The sequence below is a fragment of the Coregonus clupeaformis genome, chromosome 2 (genome assembly GCF_020615455.1).
Source record: "Coregonus clupeaformis isolate EN_2021a chromosome 2, ASM2061545v1, whole genome shotgun sequence".
Classification (NCBI taxonomy): Eukaryota; Metazoa; Chordata; class Actinopteri; order Salmoniformes; family Salmonidae; genus Coregonus; species Coregonus clupeaformis.
The window spans coordinates 15,132,023-15,157,169 of NC_059193.1; the positions used below are offsets into that span (position 1 = coordinate 15,132,023).

Here is a 25,147-nt window from a genome sequence, read left to right on the forward strand (position 1 = left end):
CTGGATATAGTTTAATATGATGGACACTATGCTTGTAGCCAGTTTAATATGATGGACACTATACTGGATAGAGTTTAATATGATGGACACTATACTGGATAGAGTTTAATATGATGGACACTATACTGGATATCGTTTAATATGATGGACACTATACTGGATATAGTTTAATATGATGGACACTATACTGGATAGAGTTTAATATGATGGACACTATACTGGATAGAGTTTAATATGATGGACACTATACTGGATAGAGTTTAATATGATGGACACTATACTGGATATAGTTTAATATGATGGACACTATACTGGATAGAGTTTAATATGATGGACACTATACTGGATAGAGTTTAATATGATGGACACTATACTGGATATAGTTTAATATGATGGACACTATACTGGATATAGTTTAATATGATGGACACTATACTGGATAGAGTTTATTATGATGGACACTATACTGGATATAGTTTAATATGATGTACACTATACTGGATATAGTTTAATATGATGGACACTATACTGGATAGAGTTTAATATGATGGACACTATACTGGATAGAGTTTAATATGATGGACACTATGCTGGATATTGTTTAATATGATGGACACTATACTGGATATAGTTTAATATGATGGACACTATACTGGATAGAGTTTTATGATGGACACTATACTGGATATAGTTTAATATGATGGACACTATACTGGATAGAGTTTAATATGATGGACACTATACTGGATAGAGTTTAATATGATGGACACTATACTGGATATAGTTTAATATGATGGACACTATACTGGATAGAGTTTAATATGATGGACACTATACTGGATAGAGTTTAATATGATGGACACTATACTGGATATAGTTTAATATGATGGACACTATACTGGATATAGTTTAATATGATGGACACTATACTGGATATAGTTTAATATGATGGACACTATACTGGATATAGTTTAATATGATGGACACTATACTGGATAGAGTTTAATATGATGGACACTATACTGGATAGAGTTTAATATGATGGACACTATACTGGATATAGTTTAATATGATGGACACTATACTGGATAGAGTTTAATATGATGGACACTATACTGGATATAGTTTAATATGATGGACACTATACTGGATATAGTTTAATATGATGGACACTATACTGGATAGAGTTTATTATGATGGACACTATACTGGATATAGTTTAATATGATGGACACTATACTGGATATAGTTTAATATGATGGACACTATACTGGATAGAGTATTTATGATTGACACTATACTGGATATAGTTTAATATGATGGACACTATACTGGATAGAGTTTAATATGATGGACACTATACTGGATAGAGTTTAATATGATGGACACTATACTGGATAGAGTTTAATATGATGGACACTATGCTGGATATAGTTTAATATGATGGAGACTATACTGGATAGAGTTTAATATGATGGACACTATACTGGATAGAGTTTATTATGATGGACACTATACTGGATATAGTTTAATATGATGGACACTATACTGGATATAGTTTAATATGATGGACACTATACTGGATAGAGTATTTATGATTGACACTATACTGGATATAGTTTAATATGATGGACACTATACTGGATAGAGTATTTATGATGGACACTATACTGGATATAGTTTAATATGATGGACACTATACTGGATAGAGTTTAATATGATGGACACTATACTGGATAGAGTTTAATATGATGGACACTATACTGGATAGAGTTTAATATGATGGACACTATGCTGGATATAGTTTAATATGATGGAGACTATACTGGATAGAGTTTAATATGATGGACACTATACTGGATAGAGTTTAATATGATGGACACTATACTGGATAGAGTTTAATATGATGGACACTATACTGGATAGAGTTTAATATGATGGACACTATGCTGGTATCAGTTTAATATGATGGACACTATACTGGATAGAGTTTAATATGATGGACACTATACTGGATATAGTTTAATATGATGGACACTATACTGGATAGAGTTTAATATGATGGACACTATACTGGATAGAGTTTAATATGATGGACACTATGCTGTATCCAGTTTAATATGATGGACACTATACTGGATAGAGTTTAATATGATGGACACTATACTGGATAGAGTTTAATATGATGGACACTATACTGGATATAGTTTAATATGATGGACACTATACTGGATATAGTTTAATATGATGGACACTATACTGGATATAGTTTAATATGATGTACACTATACTGGATATAGTTTAATATGATGGACACTATACTGGATAGAGTTTAATATGATGGACACTATACTGGATAGAGTTTAATATGATGGACACTATACTGGATAGAGTTTAATATGATGGACACTATACTGGACAGAGTTTAATATGATGGACACTATACTGGATAGAGTTTTATATGATGTACACTATACTGGATAGAGTTTAATATGATGGACACTATACTGGATAGAGTTTAATATGATGGACACTATACTGGATAGAGTTTAATATGATGGACACTATACTGGATATAGTTTAATATGATGGACACTATACTGGATAGAGTTTAATATGATGGACACTATACTGGATAGAGTTTAATATGATGGACACTATACTGGATATAGTTTAATATGATGGACACTATACTGGATAGAGTTTAATATGATGGACACTATGCTGGATATTGTTTAATATGATGGACACTATACTGGATATAGTTTAATATGATGGACACTATACTGGATAGAGTTTAATATGATGGACACTATACTGGATAGAGTTTAATATGATGGACGCTATACTGGATAGAGTTTAATATGATGGACACTATGCTTTATCCAGTTTAATATGATGGACACTATAGTGGATAGAGTTTAATATGATGGACACTATACTGGATATATTTTAATATGATGGACACTATACTGGATAGAGTTTAATATGATGGACACTATACTGGATAGAGTTTAATATGATGGACACTATGCTTTATCCAGTTTAATATGATGGACACTATACTGGATAGAGTTTAATATGATGGACACTATACTGGATATAGTTTAATATGATGGACACTATACTGGATATAGTTTAATATGATGGACACTATACTGGATAGAGTTTATTATGATGGACACTATACTGGATATAGTTTAATATGATGGACACTATACTGGATATAGTTTAATATGATGGACACTATACTGGATATAGTTTAATATGATGGACACTATGCTTTATCCAGTTTAATATGATGGACACTATACTGGATAGAGTTTAATATGATGGACACTATACTGGATATAGTTTAATATGATGGACACTATACTGGATATAGTTTAATATGATGGACACTATACTGGATAGAGTTTATTATGATGGACACTATACTGGATATAGTTTAATATGATGTACACTATACTGGATATAGTTTAATATGATGGACACTATACTGGATATAGTTTAATATGATGGACACTATGCTTTATACAGTTTAATATGATGGACACTATACTGGATAGAGTTTAATATGATGGACACTATACTGGATAGAGTTTAATATGATGGACACTATACTGGATATCGTTTAATATGATGGACACTATACTGGATATAGTTTAATATGATGGACACTATACTGGATAGAGTTTAATATGATGGACACTATACTGGATAGAGTTTAATATGATGGACACTATACTGGATAGAGTTTAATATGATGGACACTATACTGGATATAGTTCAATATGATGGACACTATACTGGATAGAGTTTAATATGATGGACACTATACTGGATAGAGTTTAATATGATGGACACTATACTGGATATAGTTTAATATGATGGACACTATACTGGATATAGTTTAATATGATGGACACTATACTGGATAGAGTTTATTATGATGGACACTATACTGGATATAGTTTAATATGATGTACACTATACTGGATATAGTTTAATATGATGGACACTATACTGGATATAGTTTAATATGATGGACACTATACTGGATAGAGTTTATTATGATGGACACTATACTGGATATAGTTTAATATGATGGACACTATACTGGATATAGTTTAATATGATGGACACTATACTGGATAGAGTATTTATGATGGACACTATACTGGATATAGTTTAATATGATGGACACTATACTGGATAGAGTTTAATATGATGGACACTATACTGGATAGAGTTTAATATGATGGACACTATACTGGATATAGTTTAATATGATGGACACTATACTGGATAGAGTTTAATATGATGGACACTATACTGGATAGAGTTTAATATGATGGACACTATACTGGATATAGTTTAATATGATGGACACTATACTGGATAGACTTTAATATGATGGACACTATACTGGATAGAGTTTAATATGATGGACACTATACTGGATAGAGTTTAATATGATGGACACTATGCTTTATCCAGTTTAATATGATGGACACTGTACTGGATATAGTTTAATATGATGGACACTATACTGGATAGAGTTTAATATGATGGACACTATACTGGATATAGTTTAATATGATGGACACTATACTGGATAGAGTTTAATATGATGGACACTATACTGGATAGAGTTTAATATGATGTACACTATACTGGATATAGTTTAATATGATGGACACTATACTGGATATAGTTTAATATGATGGACACTATACTGGATAGAGTTTAATATGATGGACACTATACTGGATATAGTTTAATATGATGGACACTATACTGGATATAGTTTAATATGATGGACACTATACTGGATATAGTTTAATATGATGGACACTATACTGGATATAGTTTAATATGATGGACACTATACTGGATAGAGTTTATTATGATGGACACTATACTGGATATAGTTTAATATGATGGACACTATACTGGATATAGTTTAATATGATGGACACTATACTGGATAGAGTATTTATGATTGACACTATACTGGATAGAGTTTAATATGATGGACACTATGCTTTATCCAGTTTAATATGATGGACACTGTACTGGATATAGTTTAATATGATGGACACTATACTGGATAGAGTTTAATATGATGGACACTCAATCAATCAATCAATTTTATTTTATATAGCCCTTCTTACATCAGCTAATATCTCGAAGTGCTGTACAGAAACCCAGCCTAAAACCCCAAACAGCTAGTAATGCAGGTGTAGAAGCACGGTGGCTAGGAAAAACTCCCTAGAAAGGCGAAAGCCTAGGAAGAAACCTAGAGAGGAACCAGGCTATGAGGGGTGGCCAGTCCTCTTCTGGCTGTGCCGGGTGGAGATTATAACAGAACCATGCCAAGATGTTCAAAAATGTTCATAAGTGACAAGCATGGTCAAATAATAATCAGGAATAAATCTCAGTTGGCTTTTCATAGCCGATCATTAAGAGTTGAAAACAGCAGGTCTGGGACAGGTAGGGGTTCCATAACCGCAGGCAGAACAGTTGAAACTGGAATAGCAGCAAGGCCAGGCGGACTGGGGACAGCAAGGAGTCACCACGGCCGGTAGTCCCGACGTATGGTCCTAGGGCTCAGGTCTCTCAGTTGGCTTTTCATAGCCGATCATTAAAGAGTTGAAAACAGCAGGTCTGGGACAGGTAGGGGTTTCGGAGCCGCAGGCAGAACAGTTGAAACTGGAATAGCAGCAAGGCCAGGCGGACTGGGGACAGCAAGGTGTCATCATGCCCGGTAGTCCTGACGTATGGTCCTAGGGCTCAGGTTCTCAGAGAGAAAGAGAGAACGAGAGAATTAGAGAGAGCATACTTAAATTCACACAGGACACTGGATAAGACAGGAGAAGTACTCCAGGTATAACCAACTAACCCCAGCCCCCCGACACATAAACTACTGCAGCATAAATACTGGAGGCTGAGACAGGAGCGGTCCGGAGACACTGTGGCACTATACTGGATATAGTTTAATATGATGGACACTATACTGGATAGAGTTTAATATGATGGACACTATACTGGATAGAGTTTAATATGATGTACACTATACTGGATATAGTTTAATATGATGGACACTATACTGGATATAGTTTAATATGATGGACACTATACTGGATAGAGTTTAATATGATGGACACTATACTGGATAGAGTTTAATATGATGGACACTATACTGGATATAGTTTAATATGATGGACACTATACTGGATATAGTTTAATATGATGTACACTATACTGGATATAGTTTAATATGATGGACACTATACTGGATATAGTTTAATATGATGGACACTATACTGGATAGAGTTTAATATGATGGACACTATACTGGATAGAGTTTAATATGATGGACACTATACTGGATAGAGTTTAATATGATGGACACTATACTGGATAGAGTTTATTATGATGGACACTATACTGGATATAGTTTAATATGATGGACACTATACTGGATATAGTTTAATATGATGGACACTATACTGGATAGAGTTTATTATGATGGACACTATACTGGATATAGTTTAATATGATGGACACTATACTGGATATAGTTTAATATGATGGACACTATACTGGATAGAGTATTTATGATGGACACTATACTGGATATAGTTTAATATGATGGACACTATACTGGATAGAGTTTAATATGATGGACACTATACTGGATAGAGTTTAATATGATGGACACTATACTGGATATAGTTTAATATGATGGACACTATACTGGATAGAGTTTAATATGATGGACACTATACTGGATAGAGTTTAATATGATGGACACTATACTGGATAGAGTTTAATATGATGGACACTATACTGGATAGAGTTTATTATGATGGACACTATACTGGATATAGTTTAATATGATGGACACTATACTGGATATAGTTTAATATGATGGACACTATACTGGATAGAGTTTATTATGATGGACACTATACTGGATATAGTTTAATATGATGGACACTATACTGGATATAGTTTAATATGATGGACACTATACTGGATAGAGTATTTATGATGGACACTATACTGGATATAGTTTAATATGATGGACACTATACTGGATAGAGTTTAATATGATGGACACTATACTGGATAGAGTTTAATATGATGGACACTATACTGGATATAGTTTAATATGATGGACACTATACTGGATAGACTTTAATATGATGGACACTATACTGGATATAGTTTAATATGATGGACACTATACTGGATAGAGTTTAATATGATGTATACTGTAATATAAACAGAGTGGATTAAGATGGATGTAATCTTATGTAATTTCTCCAAGGTAACACTTCATATAGCTTATTATTAATTCAACTAATATAGCTCATATGGTAAATGATTTAATTCAGGTCCTTGTGTATTCCGTTGGTTCCTTATGGTCACACCGGTATTACTGTAATATAATATATTCAACTTCCTCAACTTCAAATGTTGTTGTTATGATGATAACACCTGTAGATCTTTTGAATTACAGTTGCTGAAGGTTTTCTGCACAGTGCAATCTTTTCTATTAAACACGGACTGATCTATGGGCAATATTCCAAATAACAATGTGTTAACGCAAATCCTTCTGGAAGAGAGACCGTAGCAGTTTTTTGTGTCAGATCTTTTTTCATAAAATGCATCGTTCAAAAACTTAATTGATACTGAAGACAGTGCCAGCTTCAGAGGCCGCAGTTCAGGGAAGTTGAATCAATCACTGTCCTACCTTGTTATTCATATCTAACCCTAGTCCTATGACTGTAGTAGCAACAATGTAGTTACAGGGTTTATCGGTGTAGGTTTATTACGCAATTATATTTATCAATTAATGTTTCTATATAATGTGTTTTACTTGTTGTTTCAGATGAGGATAGTGTGCAAGGACGTGACTGCTGAGACCCTTTACGATGTCCTTCATGACACCAGCTACCGGAAGAAGTGGGACAGCAACATGATTGACACCCACGATATCGGCAGGCTTACTGTCAACGCAGACGTAGGATATTACTCCTGTAAGTCAGTGTCAGACGTAGAACATTACTCCTGTAAGTCAGTGTCAGACGTAGAACATTACTCCTGTGAGTTAGTGTCAGACGTAGAACATTACTCCTGTGAGTCAGTATCAGACGTAGGATATTACTCCTGTGAGTCAGTGTCAGACGTAGAACATTACTCCTGTGAGTCAGTGGCAGACGTAGGACATTACTCCTGTGAGTTAGTGTCAGACGTAGAACATTACTCCTGTGAGTCAGTGTCAGACGTAGAACATTACTCCTGTGAGTCAGTGTCAGACGTAGAACATTACTCCTTTGAGTCAGTGTCAGACGTAGAACATTACTCCTGTGAGTTAGTGTCAGACGTAGGACATTACTCCTGTGAGTTAGTGTCAGACGTAGAACATTACTCCTGTGAGTTAGTGTCAGACGTAGAACATTACTCCTGTGAGTCAGTATCAGACGTAGGACATTACTCCTGTGAGTCAGTATCAGACGTAGAACATTACTCCTGTGAGTCAGTGTCAGACGTAGAACATTACTCCTGTGAGTTAGTGTCAGACGTAGGACATTACTCCTGTGAGTCAGTGTCAGACGTAGAACATTACTCCTGTGAGTTAGTGTCAGACGTAGGACATTACTCCTGTGAGTCAGTGTCAGACGTAGAATATTACTCCTGTGAGTTAGTGTCAGACGTAGAACATTACTCCTGTGAGTTAGTGTCAGACGTAGGACATTACTCCTGTGAGTTAGTGTCAGACGTAGAACATTACTCCTGTGAGTCAGTGTCAGACGTAGAACATCACTCCTGTGAGTTAGTGTCAGACGTAGAACATTACTCCTGTGAGTTAGTGTCAGACGTAGAACATCACTCCTGTGAGTAAGTGTCACATTGTTTACTGATGATACGCCTCCTGGTATTGAATCAGTATTCAGGAGGCAGGTGGAAACTATAGCCGGGGTGGAAGCAGAAGGTTGCTCTGACTCATCAGGAACTCGTCAGGGACCGTCATAACAGTTGATGTGTTTGTGCGTGTGTATGTATGTGTGTGTGTGTATATGTGTGTACTTCCATGCGTGTGTGTGTGCTCTTGCGAGTCAAAGCAGATGGGTTGTCAAGAACAAAGCAGATGGGTTGTCAAGTTCAAAGCAGATAACATCCAGCAACTTCAGATTCCTCTATTCCTTTCTTTCATTAGAGGTGAAAATAAGGTAGAGGAGGAGGAGGAGGAGGAGGAGGAGGAGGAGGAGGAGGAGGAAGAGGAGGAGAAGGAGTAGGAGGAGAAGGAAGAGGAAGAGGAGGAGGAGGAGGAGGAGAAGGAGGAGTAGGAGGAGAAGGAGGAGGAAGAGGAGGAGGAGGAGGAGAAGGAGGAGAAGGAGGAGTAGGAGGAGAAGGAGGAGGAGGAGGAGGAAGAGGAGGTGGAGGAGTAGGAGGAGAAGGAAGAGGAAGAGGAGGAGGAGTAGGAGGAGAAGGAAGAGGAAGAGAAGGAGAATGAGAAGGAAGAGGAGAAGGAGGAGGAGAAGGAGGAGGAAGAGGAGAAGGAGTAGGAGGAGAAGGAGGAGGAAGAGGAGGAGGAGGAAGAGGAGGAATGGGAGGAGGAGGAGGTGGAGGAGGAAGAGTAGAAGGAGTAGGAGGAGAAGGAGGAGGAGGAGAAGGAGGAGGAAGAGGAGAAGGAGGAGGAGAAGGAGGAGGATGAGGAGAAGGAATAGGAGGAGAAGGAGGAGGAAGAGGAGGAAGAGGAGGAGGAGGAGGAGGATGAGGAAGAGGAGGAGGAGGAGACTAACCAGTACTGTCACAACTATCCCACAGAGAGACTAACAGTACTGTCACTACTATCCCACAGAGAGACTAACAGTACTGTCACTACTACTAAAAACCTGTTTTCACTTTGTCATTATGGGGTATTGTGTGTAGATTGAAGAGGGAAAAAAACGATTTAATCTATTTTAGAATAAGGCTGTAACGTAACAAAATCAAGGGGTCTGAATACTTTACAAATGCACTGTATTACAGTTGATTATACTTAACCTTGAATGCCAGTCAGTGTGAGTCAATATGCCAGTATGATTCAATGATGCCCCACATGTAGTAGACTAAACCATGTTTCTCATAGTAAAAAGTGTTTCTATGACTGGGCCTACTGTAACCACATGTTACAGATGAAAAGTACAGCAAACACGCAATCTAGTCAGTCATAGAAATAGACTGAATAGACTGGGTTGTGAGGCAGTTCATCACTGAGAATCATTGAGAACTCTAGAGAATTAGACAATAGAATGCTACATGTATGTGTACACGTGGACACATTGAAACATCTTCCACTAAAGTCATGTTGTCATTGTGTCTGTAGGGAAGTGCCCGAGCCCCCTGAAGAACAGGGACTTCGTCACCATGAGATCATGGCTTCCTCTGGGCAACGACTACCTGATCATCAACTACTCTGTCAAACACCCGGTATGTACCTTTATCGACACACGATGTTGGTTGGCTCGGGAAATACTACACAATGAAAAAAGAAGGCCAGCGCTCACAAAGTATCTATTATCAGCCGTCACAATGGACGAGTGGCTGGTCGTCTTTTTCATACAAGTAGGATTACTTTTGGGCTACAGCACCCAAAGATGAATTTACTTATCTATAGTTGAGCGTGTCTCCTAGTGAATTTTGTACAATTGATAGATGCCATTAGTGCTGTTTGGCAGCCTCCATAAGAAAGCCCTGCCAGAGGCGCAGTCTACTGTAGAGGTTGGGTCGACATCCCTACATGGCCTCTGTTGTGACTTTTAACAGAATATTTTTTTTTTTTTTTAAAGAAATTGTCTGAACATAATGCGAACAGCTGACTGGTTTAATTTGTTATGGTAATTCAGTAATGAATAATACTTTAATTTGATTGGTCTTATTCCAGCAATATCCACCCAAAAAGGACTACGTGAGAGCGGTGTCGCTGCTGACAGGCTACCTGATTCAGTCCAACGGAGAAAACTCCTCCACTCTCTATTACCTAACGCAGGTCGATCCCAAAGGTAAACCTTTTCACTGGTTATATAAAGGTACTGAGCATCTTAAATGATTTACATAACATCGTGTTTTGGTGTTTACAGTACAGCTCTATGCTGGTCAACACTGAATCTGGACACAGTGCATCGCTGTCGTAGGGTGCTATGAGAACACTGCTCTAACTGTTTGTGTACATAACACCATTCCTGTTAGCTGAAACTCCCCTTGCTTCACTCCACTGAGAGAGTCCTGTTGAAATATCTCTGTGTACACAAACATAGGTCTTAGGGAGGAATCAAGCAAAGATCAAACGCAACAAGATTATGTTTCATAAGTAACTTTTTTTTTTAAACCTACTAGGCTGATGATATGACCTGTGGCATATCTTTCCTATCCAAGATATTTAAGGTGCTTTTAACGACTGTGCTCTAAAGAAGGCCATTACTGACCGAAAGCGTAGCCATTAAAAACTGACATTGCATCTGATTTAAGTGTGGAGAGACCATTTCACTATAGTATATATCTTCTCTTGCACCTTTTCTAAACCCAATGGCAGGGTGCAGCAGATAACCATATTGTCTAAAACTACTATGTGTGCTCCATTGTAATTTAACAACAGTTTTATCTCATATTACAGCCTAATTTCTGTCCTTGAGTGAGAAGAGACTGTGTGTGAGTGTGTGTGTGTGTGTGTGTGTGTGTGTGTCTGTGTCTGTGTCTGTGTGTGTGTGTGTGTGTGTGTGTGTCTGTGTCTGTGTGTGTGTGAGTGTGTGTGTGTGTGTCTGTGTCTGTGTGTGTGTGTGTGTGTGTGTGTTCTGTGTCTGTGTCTGTGTGTGTGATGTGTGTGTGTGTGTGTGTGTGTGTGTGTGTGTGTGTGTGTCTGTGTCTGTGTGTGTGTGTGTGTGTGTGTGTGTGTGTGTGTGTGTGTGTGTGTGTCTGTGTCTGTGTGTGTGTGTGTGTGTGTGTGTGTGTGTGTGTGTGTGTCTGTGTCTGTGTGTGTGAGTGTGTGTGTGTGTGTGTGTGTGTCTGTGTGTGTGTGTGTGTGTGTGTCTGTGTGTGTGAGTGTGTGTGTGTGTGTGTGTGTGTGTGTGTGTGTGTGTGTGAGTGTGTGTGTGTGTGTGTGTGTGTGTGTGAGTGTGTGTGTGTGTGTGTGTGTGTGTGTGTGTGTGTGTGTGTGTGTGTGTGTGTGTGTGTGTGTGTGTGTGTGTGTGTGTGTGTGTGTGTGTGTGTGTGTGTGTGTGTGTGTGTGTGTGTGTGTGTGTGTGTGTGTGTGTGTGTGTGTGTGTGTGTGTGTGTGTGTGTGTGTGTGTGTGTGTGTGTGTGAGTGTGTCTGTGTGTGTGAAGCCTCAGGAAGCCTTTGATGGCCCCCTGCACCAGTATAACACCACCACTGCAGAAGACATGTTTTATGAATCTGCTGATGCCATCTGTTTTCTGTGCTGCTCCAGGCTACCCCGTTGATAATTAATGCCTTCTGTTCCATTGCTGTGTGTGTGTTTGCGTGTGTGTGTGTGTGTGTGTGTGTGTGTGTGTGTGTGTGTGTGTGTGTGTGTGTGTTGCTGTAAAGCTCATATTCATAACATGGAAAACAGCTGGCACACCATCGTCACATTTCTGTTCTGTATACTGTCCTTACTGTAAACCAGGGGTCCTGCATGAACTATATCTACTGCATATCAATCACATTTATTTATAAAGCCCTTTTTACATCAGCAGATGTAAAAAAGGGCTATACAGAAACCCAGCCTAAAACCCCAAACAGCAAGCAATGCAGATGTAGAAGCACAGTGGCTAGGAAAAACTCCCTAGAAAGGCAGAAACCAGAAAGGGGTGGCCAGTCCTCTTCTGGCTGTGCCGGGTGGAGATTATAAGAGTACATGGCCATTTAAGGCCAGATTGTTATTCAAGATGATCAAACGTTCATAGATGACCAGCAGGGTCAAATAATAATCACAGCGGTTGTGGAGGGTGCAACAGGTCAGTACATCAGGAGTAAATGTCAGTTAGCTTTTCATAGCCAAGCATTCAGAGGTCGAGACAGCAAGTGCGGTAGAGAGAGAGAGAGAGAGAGAGTCGAAAACAGCAGGTCCGGGACCAGGTAGCATGTCCGGTGAACAGGTCAGGGTTCCCGAGCCGCAGGCAGAACAGTTGAAACTGGAGCAGCAGCACGACCAGGTGGACTGGGAACAGCCAGGAGTCATCCGGCCAGGTAGTCCTGAGGCATGATCTTAGGGCTCAGGTCCTCCGGGAAGGGAGGGAGAGAGGGAGAGAGAAAGATAATTAGAGGGAGCATGCTTAAATTCACACAGGACACCAGATAAGACAGGAGAATTACACCAGACATAACAGACTGACCCTAGCCTCCCGGCACTTAGACTATTGCAGCATAAATACTGAGACGGGTGGGTCGGGGGACACTGTGGCCCCGTCCGACGATACCCCCGGACAGGCCAACCAGGCAGGATACAACCCCACCCACTTTGCCAAAGCACAGCCCCCACACCACTAGAGGGATATCAACAGATCACCAACTTACTACCCTGAGACAAGGCTGAGTATAGCCCACAAAGATCTCCTCCACCACACGAGCCGAGGGGGCGGAATACCAGACAGGAAGATCATGTCTGTGACTCAACCCAGTCAAGTGACGCACCCCTCCTAGGGACGGCATGGAAGAGCACTAGTAAGCCAGTGACTCAGCCCCCGTAATAGGGTCAGAGGCAGAGAATCCCAGTGGAGAGAGGGGAGCCGGCCTGGCATTGACAGCAAGGGCAGTTCGTCGCTCCAGTGCCTTGCCGTTCACCTTCGCACCCCTGAGCCAGACTACACTCAATCATAGGACCTACTGAAGAGATGAGTCTTCAGTAATGACTTAAAGGTCGAGACCGAGTCTGCATCTCTCACAGAGATAGGCAGACCATTCCATACAAATTGAGTTCTATAGGAGAAAGCCCTGCCTCCAGCTGTTTGCTTAGATTTCTAGGGACAATAAGGAGGCCTGCGTCTTGTGACCTTAGCGTATGTGTAGGGATGTACGGCAGGACCAAATCGGGGAGATAGGTAGGAGCAAGCCCATGTAATGCTTTGTAGGTTAACAGTAAAACCTTGAAATCAGCCCTAGCCTTAACAGGAAGCTAGCACTGGAATAATAAGATCATATTTGTTGGTTCTAGTCAGGATTCTAGCAGCCGTGTTTATCACTAACTGAAGTTTATTTAGTGCTTTATCCGGGTAGCCGGAGAGTAGAGCATTGCAGTAGTCTAATCTAGAAGTGACAAAAGCATGTATTAGCTTTTCTGCATCGTATTTGGACAAAACGTTTCTGATTTCTGCAATGTTACAAAGATGGGAAAAAGCTGTCCTTGAAATATTCTTGATATGTTCATCAAAAGAGAGATCAGGGTCTAGAGTAACACTGAGGTCCTTCACAGTTTTATTTGAGACGACTGTACAACCATCAAGATTAATTGTCAGATCCAACAGATCTCTTTGTTTCTTTGGACCTAGAACTAGCATCTCTGTTTTGTCCGAGTTTAAAAGTAAAACATTTGTCACCATCCACTTCCTTATGTCTGAAACACAGGCTTCCAGGGTAGGCCATTTTGGGGCTTCCCCATGTTTAATCGAAATGTACAGCTGTGTGTCGTCCGCATAGCAGTGGAAGTTGACATTGTGTTTCCGAATGACATCACCAAGAGGTAGAATATATAGTGAAAACAATAGTGGTCCTAAAACGGAACCTTGAGGAACGCCAAAACGTACAATTGATTTGTCAGAGGTCAAACCATCCACAGAGACTAACTGATATCTTTCCGACAGATAAGATCTAAACCAGGCAAGAACTTGTCTGTGTAAACCAATTAGAGTTTCCTATCTCTCCAAAAGAATGTGGTGATCGATGGTGTCAAAAGCGACAATAAGGTCTAGGAGCACGAGGACAGATGCAGAGCCTTGGTCTGACGACATTAAAAGGTAATTTACCACCTTCACGAGTACAGTCTCAGTGCTATGATGGGGTCTAAAACCAGACTGAAGCATTTCGTATATATTATTTGTCTTCAGGAAGGCAGTGAGTTGCTGCGCAACAGCTTTTTCTAAAATGTTGGAGAGGAATGGGAGATTTGATACAGGCCAATATTTTTTTAACATTTTACGGGTCAAGGTTTGGCTTTTTCAAGAGATGCTTTATTACTGCCACTTTTAGTGAGTTTGGTACACATCTGGTGGATAGGGAGCCATTTATTATGTTCAACATAGGAGGGCCAAGTACAGGAAGTAGCTCTTTTAGTAGTTTAGTTGGAGTAGGGTCCAGTAGGCAGCAGGAAGGTTTAGAGGCCATTACTATTTTCGTGAATGTGTCGATAGATACAGGATTAAAAAACTTGAGTGTCTCCATTGATCCTAGGTCCTGGCAGTTCTGTACAGACTCGGGACAACTGAGCTTTGAAGAAATACGCAGATTCAAAGAGGAGTCCGTAATTTGCTTTCTGATGATCATGATCTTTTCATCGAAGAAGTTCATGAATTTATCATTGCTGAAGTGAAAGCTATCCTCTCTTGTTGAATGCTGCTTTTTAGTTCGCTTTGCAACAGTATCAAAAATAAATGTTGGATTGTTCTTATTCTCCTCAATTAGGGTGGAAAAATAGGATGATCGAGCAGCAGTGAGGGCTCTTCGATATTGCACGGTACCGTCTTTCCAAGCTAGACGGAAGACTTCCAGTTTGGTGGAGCACCATTTCCGTTCCAATTTTCTGGAAGCTTGCTTCATGGCTCGGGTATTTTCTGTATACCATGGAGCAAATTTCTTGTGACAAATGTTTTTTGTTTTTAGGGGTGCGACTGCATCTAGAGTATTATGCAAGGTTACATTTAGATCCTCAGTTAGGTGGTTAACAGATTTTTGTACCCCGACGTCCTTGGGTAGGTGGAGGGAGTCTGGAAGGGCATCTAGGAGTCTTTGGGTTGTCCGAGAATTTATAGCGTGGCTTTTGATGTTCCTTGGTTGGGGTCTGAGCAGATTATTTGTTGCGATTGCAAACATAATAAGATGGTGGTCCGATAGTCCAGGATTATGAGGAAAGACATTTAGATCCACAATATTTATTCCACGGGACAAAACTAGATCCAGGGTATGACTGTGGCAATGAGTAGGTCTGGAAACGTTGGACAAAACCCACCGAGTCGATGATGGCTCCGAAAGCCCTTTGGAGTGGGTCTGTGGACATTTCCATGTGAATATTAAAGTCGCCAAAGATTTGAATATTGACTGCCATGACTACAAGGTCCGATAGGAATTCAGGGAACTCAGTGAGGAACACTGTATACGGCCCAGGAGGCCTGTAAACAGTAGCTATAAAAAGTGATTGAGTAGATTTCATGACTAGAAGCTCAAAAGACAAAAACACAGTATTTTTCTTCTTCGTAAATTGACATTTGCTATCGTAAATGTTAGCAAAACCTCCGCCTTTGCGGGATGCGCTGGGGATAAGGTCACTAGTGTAACCAGGAGGAGAGGCCTCATTTAACACAGTAAATTCATCAGGCTTGAGCCATGTTTCAGTCAGGCCAATCACATCAAGGTTATGATCAGTGATTGGTTCATTGACTATAACTGCCTTGGAAGTGAGGGATCTAACATTAAGTAGTCCTATTTTGAGATGTGATATTATCACAATCGCTTTCAATAATGACAGGAATGGAGGAGGTCTTTATTCCAGTGAGATTGCTAAGGCGAACACTGCCATGTTTAGTTTTGCCCAACCTAGATCGAGGCACAGACACGGTCTCAATGGAGAAATCTGAGCTGACTACACTGACTGTGCTAGTGGCAGACTCCACTAAACTGGCAGGCTGGCTAACAGCCTGCTGCCTGGCCTGCACCCTGTCTCATTGTGGAGATAGAGGAGTTAGAGCCCTGTCTATGTTGATAGGTAAGATGAGAGCACCCCTCCAGCTAGGATGGAGTCCGTCACTCCTCAGCAGGCCAGGCTTGATCCTGTTTGTGGGGGAGTCCCAGAAAGCGGGCCAGTTACCTAAAAATTATTTGGGAGGGGCAGAAAACAGTTTTCAACAAGTGATTGAGTTGTGCTAGTCTGCTGTAGCGCTCATCAATCCCCCTAACTGGGAGGGGGCCAGAGACAATTACTCGATGCCAAAACATCTTTCTAGCTAAGTTACACGCTGAAGTAATGTTGCGCTTGGTGACCTCTGACTGTTTCATCCTAACATCGTTGGTGCCGACGTGATATAACAATATCCCAATACCATCTACACTCACTAACTTTGGGCAACTTTGATGGCGGTGGGGACACAGTTGGGACTCTCAGTCACAGCCGGGGATCGAACCCCAGGCCGTAGTGACGCCGCAAAACTGCAACGCAGTGTCTTAGACCGCTGCGCCACTCGGGAGGCCTGTTTATCAACACTTCTGTCCTGTATACTGTCATTACTGTAAACCAGGAACTATATCAACAGAAAGCAAGCAGTGTGTTTTATTAAAGAGAGAAAAACACATTTTTCAGTATTCTATTTGATATCATAGGCCTGCCAAATATTGTATTGGTGTTAAACCTTCATCAGAGTTCGCACAAGGTGCTTGAGGTGCTTAAAGTACTTGAATTTGACACTCTGAAATTCAAGTACTGGAATACCTTGAAAATCAGACATTTTCTGAAGTTGGTGCTTGAAAAGTACTTGAATTTAAATGAGGAGAACAGATAATGATCAAATATGTTTCTGAAAAATATTATAAAAATGTATTGGTCTTGCGAATTAATTTTGAGGCAGACTACCTGTTATATCTAGCCTAGTTGTAGAAGAACGGACATCTGCACAGTTTCACATTGAACATCACTCTGTCGTTTAATGACATGTGCCACGCATTCTGACAACCCATTCATCCGTAACGCAGCACACTGTCGTAAACCATAACAACGTACAGTACGACGTACAGCACGTCGTACCATACATAACATTTCCCCCCCCTTTCCAAAACCAGGGACTGGTACCATATATAAAATGTCCATAGGGCAAGAACCTAGAGTGATACCTGTAAGAAATAAACATTAACCCTTAAACGGATGGACTCTCCAAACTAGCCAGTTCAGTCCATTAACCTGGAGGTTGACTAAGACACCTAACGGAGCCTAAGAATGAAAAGAGGTTAAGTAGTCCCCCAGATAAGCAGGGCGAGTTCGTGCCCGCATAGGCCTTTCTTCCACCGCCACCGCTTGTGGCTCTGGCCCTTGGGGAACCCACAGAGGCTGGGGCTCAGGTGGTAGTGGTGGAGGAGGTCCATCCGGTGGCGTCTCTGGCCTGCATGTCTGTTTTGTGTGCCTTCGTGTTCCTTGAGGGGCAGGGACTTTTCTGAGGCGGCTGGCGTGCCAGCGTGATCCATTGCTCATCATGAATGTGGCGGGCCCCAGTTGTCGACTGACCTGCAAGGGGGTCCGACCAGAATGAGGCCATTTTGTTGCACCGCTGAGGCCGTCGGGCTCGGACCCAGTCTGACACTTGGATGATCGACTTCTTCACCCTGTGTGCCTTGTCAAAACGCTGTTTCATTGCTCTTTGGTGCCTGGTCACTGCCTGCTGTTCTTGGGTGCGCCTAGTCGCCGGTTCTGCTACTCTCTGTGTTCTGAGTCTGTCCAGTGGCAGTTCCATCTCACGACCTAGCATGAGGGATGCCGGGAGACCTGTGTTGTTGTGTGTTTGCTTGCTCTGTAGTGCATTAGCGTTTGATTCAAAGCAGTTTGGAACGTGCACCCCTGGACCAGGTGCGCTCTGATGCCGTTCTTCAGCGTTTGGTTGAAGCGTTCCACCCCTCCGTTAGCTTGTGGGTTGTAGTAGGCCGTGCGGATGTGTTTGATTCCCTTGTTGCTGAGATATGAGGAGAACTCGGCAGAGGTTAGCTGGGGCCCATTGTCCGTGGTAAGGGTGAGGGTAGGCCCCACCTTGTGAACAGGCTGTCTAGGATGTCCACGATGGCCTGTGCTGTGACAGTTCCGACAGGAACCACTTCTGGCCACTTAGAGTGGAGGTCATACACCACCACCAGGAAGCGCTGATGGTGAGGGACTGCGTGTCCATGGATCTCGCCACAGATGTCCAGTTGGATGTGCTCCCAGGGGTGGGACGGCCATGCGAGAGGCTGCAGGGGGGTGGGGCGGACTGTCCTGTTTTCCCACTGAGGAGGCATGCAGCACAATCCCTGACCAGGGCTTCAATGTCGTGGTCGATGCCTGGCCACCACACAAGGTCTCGACATCGCTGTTTGACCTTGACTATGCCCAAGTGACCCTCGTGCGCCATGGATAGAACACGCGCACGCAGGCCACTCGGGACCACAGTGCAAAACCCTCGAGAGACACAGACTTCTTCCCAGCAAGAAAGTTCGGTGCTTCACTCTGGCGAAAGTCGCCAGCTCTTCCGGCACATGTGCTGGCCATCCAGTGCGTATGTAGGTGCGCAGGGTAGACAGTGTGGGATCCTGTTCCGATGCTTGCTTCAGCTCCTCCAGTGAGACGACTGACTGAAGAGGAGCGTAGAGCATTTGTACAAGCTCTGTTTCGTTGTCGTCTGGCAAGACGGTCGGAGTAGGAGCGTCAAAGGAGCGTGAGAGGAGGTCTGCCACCACGTTATCCCTCCCCGGAGTGAACTTCAGCTGATAGTCATACTGTCTGAGGCGGTCGGCCCATCTGTGCAGCCGAAGTGGCTTGTGGCCAGTTCCTGATGCTGACAGTAGCGTTGTGAGGGACTGGTGGTCGGTTCGGAGTGTGAACAGACGGCCATATAGGTAGAGGTGCCACCTTTCGCACGCCCAGACACAGGCCAGTGCTTCTCGTTCGCCCACAGAGTACCGTTGTTCTGTGGGGCTCAGGGCCCCTTGAGGCGAAGGCGACGGGCCTCTCAATGCCATTCTGCAGCTGTGAGAGGACAGCTCCTAGTGCTCCAGCTGAGGCGTCACATGTGACAATGGTGTGGCAGACGGGGTCAAAGTGAGCCAAGACTGGGGCTGTGGTGAGCTGGCTCTTCAGTGAGCGGACCGCGTCTGAGCAGGCTGCCGTCCAGGCCCATGGCTCATCCTTCTTGAGGAGCTGGCGAAGGGGCGCTGTGGTCTGAGAGTAATGGGGCAGAAACCGGAGGTAGTAAGCTGTCATGCCCAAGAATGAGGCCACCTGAGAGGCTGAGGTCGGTTCCGGGGATCCGGTGGACGGCTTCAATGTTCGACATGAGTGGGGCAATGCCTTTGGCCGACAGGCGGAAGCCCACAAACTCGACGGCTGGAGCTGCAAAGGTGCACTTTCCACCGTTCAGGGTCAGGTTGTTCCGCAGTAGAGCACTGAATACTCTGTGGAGTCGATAATCATGGATGTGGAGGTCAGGGCCGTGGACCACGATGTCATCCAGATAGACCGCCACCCCAGGTATTCCAGCGAGGATGGTGCTCATCACCTTCTGGAAGCAGCTGGGGGCGGAGCTAAGTCCAAAAGGCATGCGTGTATATCTGAACACGCCAGCATGTGTGACAAAGGCCGTGAGGTCTCTGCTAGCTGCATGGAGGGGTACCTGAAGATAACCCTGACGAAGGTCAAGCTTCGTGAAGATCGTGGAGCCATGGAATTGTGCGGTCAGCTCCTCAGCTGTAGGCAAGGGGTACTTATCCGGGACAACGGCCTTGTTCACAGCACGGAGATCCACACAGGTCCGGATTCCACCGGACTTTTTGGTTGCAATGACCAAGTTTGAAATCCAGGGGGCAGCGTTGACTGGCTCAATGATGCCTGCATCCAACTGTGACTGGAGATCTTTTGTGACGTCATCACGCAGTGCAAAGGGAATGCGCCGCAGGGGCTGCATGACTGGGGTCACTTCCGGATTCACTAGGGGCCTGTGAGTAAAGGCTGTGAGGCAGCCCAGTCCATCAAACAGAGTCGGCCAGTTCTGTTGCCATGTGCAGGTAACCTGGTAGATAGCTGACCCACTGTCATCTCTCAGTGTGAATCCCAAGCCTGTGAAGAGGTCGAGGCCCAGGAGGTTGGCACCCCGCTTTGCAACATGAAATGTGAATGATGGCAGATGTTTGGTGCCGTAGTGTACTGGGACCTGGAGGGTGCCTGCAATGTCTATCTTGGATCTACACGTACCCACACAGGGCAGTGGAGGGCTGTTGGAGTGGTAGGTGACTGAAAAACTTGTAGTAAGTGGCAAGGTTGAGCAACGACACCGCAGCGCCAGTATCCAGCAGCAAAGGCAAACCCACCTCACCCAGCTGCACAGTGCATGTCCTGAATGACACATGGTTGGTGGAGACGGTTCGGATTTCCGTGTGTTCATGTTGAGAGTGAGATGAAACTAAGGGCCTGTTCTGGGTGGAGCTAGTAGCAGGGGCAGAACGACACACTTTCGCAAAGTGATTGTATTTTGAACAGTTCTTGCATATTTTCCCACGGGCTGGGCAGTTTGAAGCCCTTGAATTGTGAGAGCTAGCCCCACAGTTGCCACAGCTACTTCTGTTTGTTTGTCTGTGTGCCTGCTGCACGGGCATGTCGGTGTCTGTGTCCATGCAGCTATCGACGCGGGAGGGCGTGCGCAGCGCGTGATCGTTGTAGTGCGCCTGCTCGGGCTGAAGCTGCTGTGTGAGAATGGCTGGAGGCCGAGTGTATGCTGCAGAGCTGTCTGTTAGCATAGAGGAGCATTCCAACGCCGCTTCAACCTGGAGTGCTATTTTAATAGCTCCATCTAGTTGTAAATTATCCGATTCCAAAAGCAGTTTCTCCCTTGTCTTTTCACATAACGTCCCCTCTATCAACTGATCCCTGATGATCTCGTCCTGAAGTGTCCCGTAGTTACAAGAGCTAGCCAAATCCCTCAGATTAGCCACGTAGCTTTGAATGGACTCACCCGGCCGTTGGTGTCTCTTCCGTAGCCGGTAGCGTCGGAGGAGCACTCGCTCTTTCCCGGCGAAGTGGTTCCGTAAGAGGCTGACTGCAGCAGTGAATGTAGGAGCCGATCCAAGCGCTCTGAAAATCCTCTGTCCCTCTGTACCAAGGCAGTGACGGAGCAGTGCTGTCCTCCGCTTGTCGGAGATTGTAGAAAAGTCCATAGCTTCTAGATAAGTGTTAAAACTATCAAGCCAGTTATTCCACGGGACTGGAGGTTCGCCAGGCACGGCGAGGAATGGTGCTGGCGGTGGTAAACTGAATTCAGCCATCTTCGTCGCCAATGTTATATCTAGCCTAGTTGTAGAAGAACGGACATCTGCACAGTTTCACATTGAATATCACTCTGTCGTTTAATGACATGTGCCACGCATTCTGACAAGCCATTCATCCGTAACGCAGCACACTGTCGTAAACCATAACAACGTACAGTACGACGTACAGCACGTCGTACCATACATAACACTACCGAGTTTTATTTCCTCACGTTTGGCGCTGTGGTTGTTAAGCGAGCTCGCCGCTCAGCCAGGTACAGAACTGACCGATTAGGCGCCGCCAAGCGTCACACTGATAGCTAAAATCCCGGGAAATGTAGATTCAAGCCTGCCTTTTGTGCGTATAGAACATTTCGGGGATCTTTAATTTCAGCTCATGAAACATGGGACCAACACTTTACATGTTTTATATTTTTGTTCAGTACAGTTTACCCACTTCTTTTTTTTTTTACCACTACATCACTGGACCCAACCAACCGACACCGTGTACCGTGCAAAAAAATGTGAGCATGGGGTGAATCGGCCCTGAAGAGCCGCATGAAAGGGGGAAGACACAACGCTGCATCCTGCTGGCGTCCGTTCTACGTTATGTGACATTTTCTCTGCAACAACCCCCAGAGCTTTTTTTGCCAATCGCCTCATTCACAGGTCGCCCGCGATATTCCGCTTTACCAAGCCGCGGTCCTGTCACCCTTCTCCCGCCCGCAAACACTAAAGCTACCAGTCGGAAGCAGGACGCTTTTTCGTAGCTATTAATTATTAGATTCCCAAATGCCATTAAGATGGAATTGTGTAGTAATGCGAATAGGAAATGTTTGTTCACCAGTTGTCACGCCCTGACTCAGGGGACTCGTATATGTTGAGTCAGGGTGTGTATATTCTATATGGGGTTATTCTAGTATGTGTATATCTATGTTGGCCGGGTGTGGTTCCCAATCAGAGGCAGCTGTCGCTCGTTGTCTCTGATTGGGGATCATACTTAGGCAGCCATTTGGCACTAATGTGTTGTGGGATCTTGTTTCCGGTTAAGGTTTGTTGTAGCTACCGTAGGATTTCACGTTTCGTTTATTGTTTTGTCGTGTGTTTATTTAGTTGAATAAACATGTACGTATATCACGCTGCGCCTTGGTCTGACCCGTCATTGAACGAACGTGACACCAGTAGGCATGTCCCAAAACTCTGCTCATCACTACTCAAATTACGAAATCATCAGTACTGACTTACCACTTATGTATGTAGTAGTAAGTAAGTAAGTAGTGAAACAACGTATTATTGAGTAGAACTTGTAAGGTGGTGATGAATACTACGTTGTTGTTTTTATGAGGTTTTGGCGATATACTGTCATCTGGTGGCGACTACAAACAATTGCATTATATGAACTATTACAAATTGATAGTCCTTGAAAATAAAAATGAGTGCTTGAAAAAGTACTTGAAAGTCCTTGAATTTGAATTGCCGCTGTCTGTACTAAGCCTGTTTCATGTTTTTGTTTGAACTGCAGGCTCCCTTCCAAAGTGGGTGGTGAATAGAGTTTCTCAGTTCGTAGCACCAAAGGTAATATTATAATATTATTATGATGATCAATCTGTCTTGGAAATGTGGTATCTTGAAACCCGAGAACTAGAGAGTGTGCCTGACAAAGCAGGGGTAGCCTACAATATTGGATACCTCTGTCTCAATCTAGTGGTTTCAGGAAGTTCATGCACTTCCAAAAGATGTTATGACTGTTTTGATTCCAAAATCACTATCAAGAATACCATGAAAAGTAATACCATGGTGTTATAACTGTTCATTACACATTTATAAACTATTTATAAACTCATAATTTACAGTTTATTGCCTACTTATAAAAACCCCTTCAGAACATGGCTGCAAGTCTTATCTGAGAGGCTCTTCACTAAACACATCCATTTAGAATCTGAATATCTGTGCTCCTTCTCACCCCCCAGGCCATGAAGAAGATCTTCAAGGCCTGTCAGAAGTATCCAGAGTGGAAGAGGAAGCACAACCCTAACCTGAAGCCCTGGATGTATCCTGAGCAGAACACCTTACCGTGTATTAACGTGGCTGACCTCGTACTGCAGAGAGCTGACTCACTGGAGAACATCGACGAGAGCAGCCTGACAGAGGAGAAACAAGCTCAACATCACAGTGACGATGAAGAGACCTAGGCTAACTCTGAGTGAAGAGACTTTGTTTGTATAGAATTGTGTGGATGTGTTTAAAATGGCACCCTATTCCCTATATAGAGTGTGCGGTCCTCTGTAGCTCAGCTGGTAGAGCACGACGCTTGTAACGCCAGGGTAGTGGGTTCGATCCCCGGGACCACCCATACACAAAAATGTATGCACGCGTGACTGTAAGTCGCTTTGGATAAAAGCGTCTGCTAAATGGCATATTATTATTACTTTTGAGCAGGGCCCATAAATAGTGCACTATATAGGGAATAGGGTGCAATTTCGGACACACTCTCTGTGTTGGGTTTGGTGTGTGTGTTTCCGTGTGAGTGTGAGTGTGTGTACAGTACCAACAATGTACATGCATGATTTACTATCATTTTGATCTGCAACTTTTGTCTTGTTGCATTTAGTTGGTAATTGATCTATAACTTATTGAGTCAGAGGGGTTTAGGGGTGGCAGGTAGCTTAGTGGTTAAGAGCGTTGTGCCAGTAACCGAATAGGTCGCTGGTTCTAATCCCCGAGCCGACTAGGTGAAAAATCTGTTGATGTGCCCTTGAGCAAGGCACTTAACCCTAATTGCTCCTGTAAGTCGCTCTGGATAAGATTGTCTGCTAAAATGACTAAATGTAAAAAAAAAAAAATGTAAATGTTTAACAGGGTAATTTCATATAGCAAAAATGGACAACGTATGCACGGTGCTACCCTTCAATTAAA

General features: G+C 42.7%; 1 protein-coding gene across 1 annotated transcript in view; it reads left to right on the plus strand.

The window, feature by feature from the left end:
- Positions 1–24,531, plus strand: part of LOC121585771 (START domain-containing protein 10-like) — a 58,214-nt gene extending 33,683 nt beyond the window's left edge. The window contains exons 2-6 of the mRNA XM_045225521.1: positions 7,904–8,051; positions 10,385–10,488; positions 10,943–11,060; positions 23,754–23,806; positions 24,202–24,531. Of these exons, the coding sequence (XP_045081456.1) occupies positions 7,904–8,051; positions 10,385–10,488; positions 10,943–11,060; positions 23,754–23,806; positions 24,202–24,423 (645 nt within the window). The 3' untranslated portion in view covers positions 24,424–24,531. The remainder of the gene's footprint in view (positions 1–7,903; positions 8,052–10,384; positions 10,489–10,942; positions 11,061–23,753; positions 23,807–24,201) is intronic.
- The last annotated feature ends 616 nt before the right edge of the window (positions 24,532–25,147 follow it).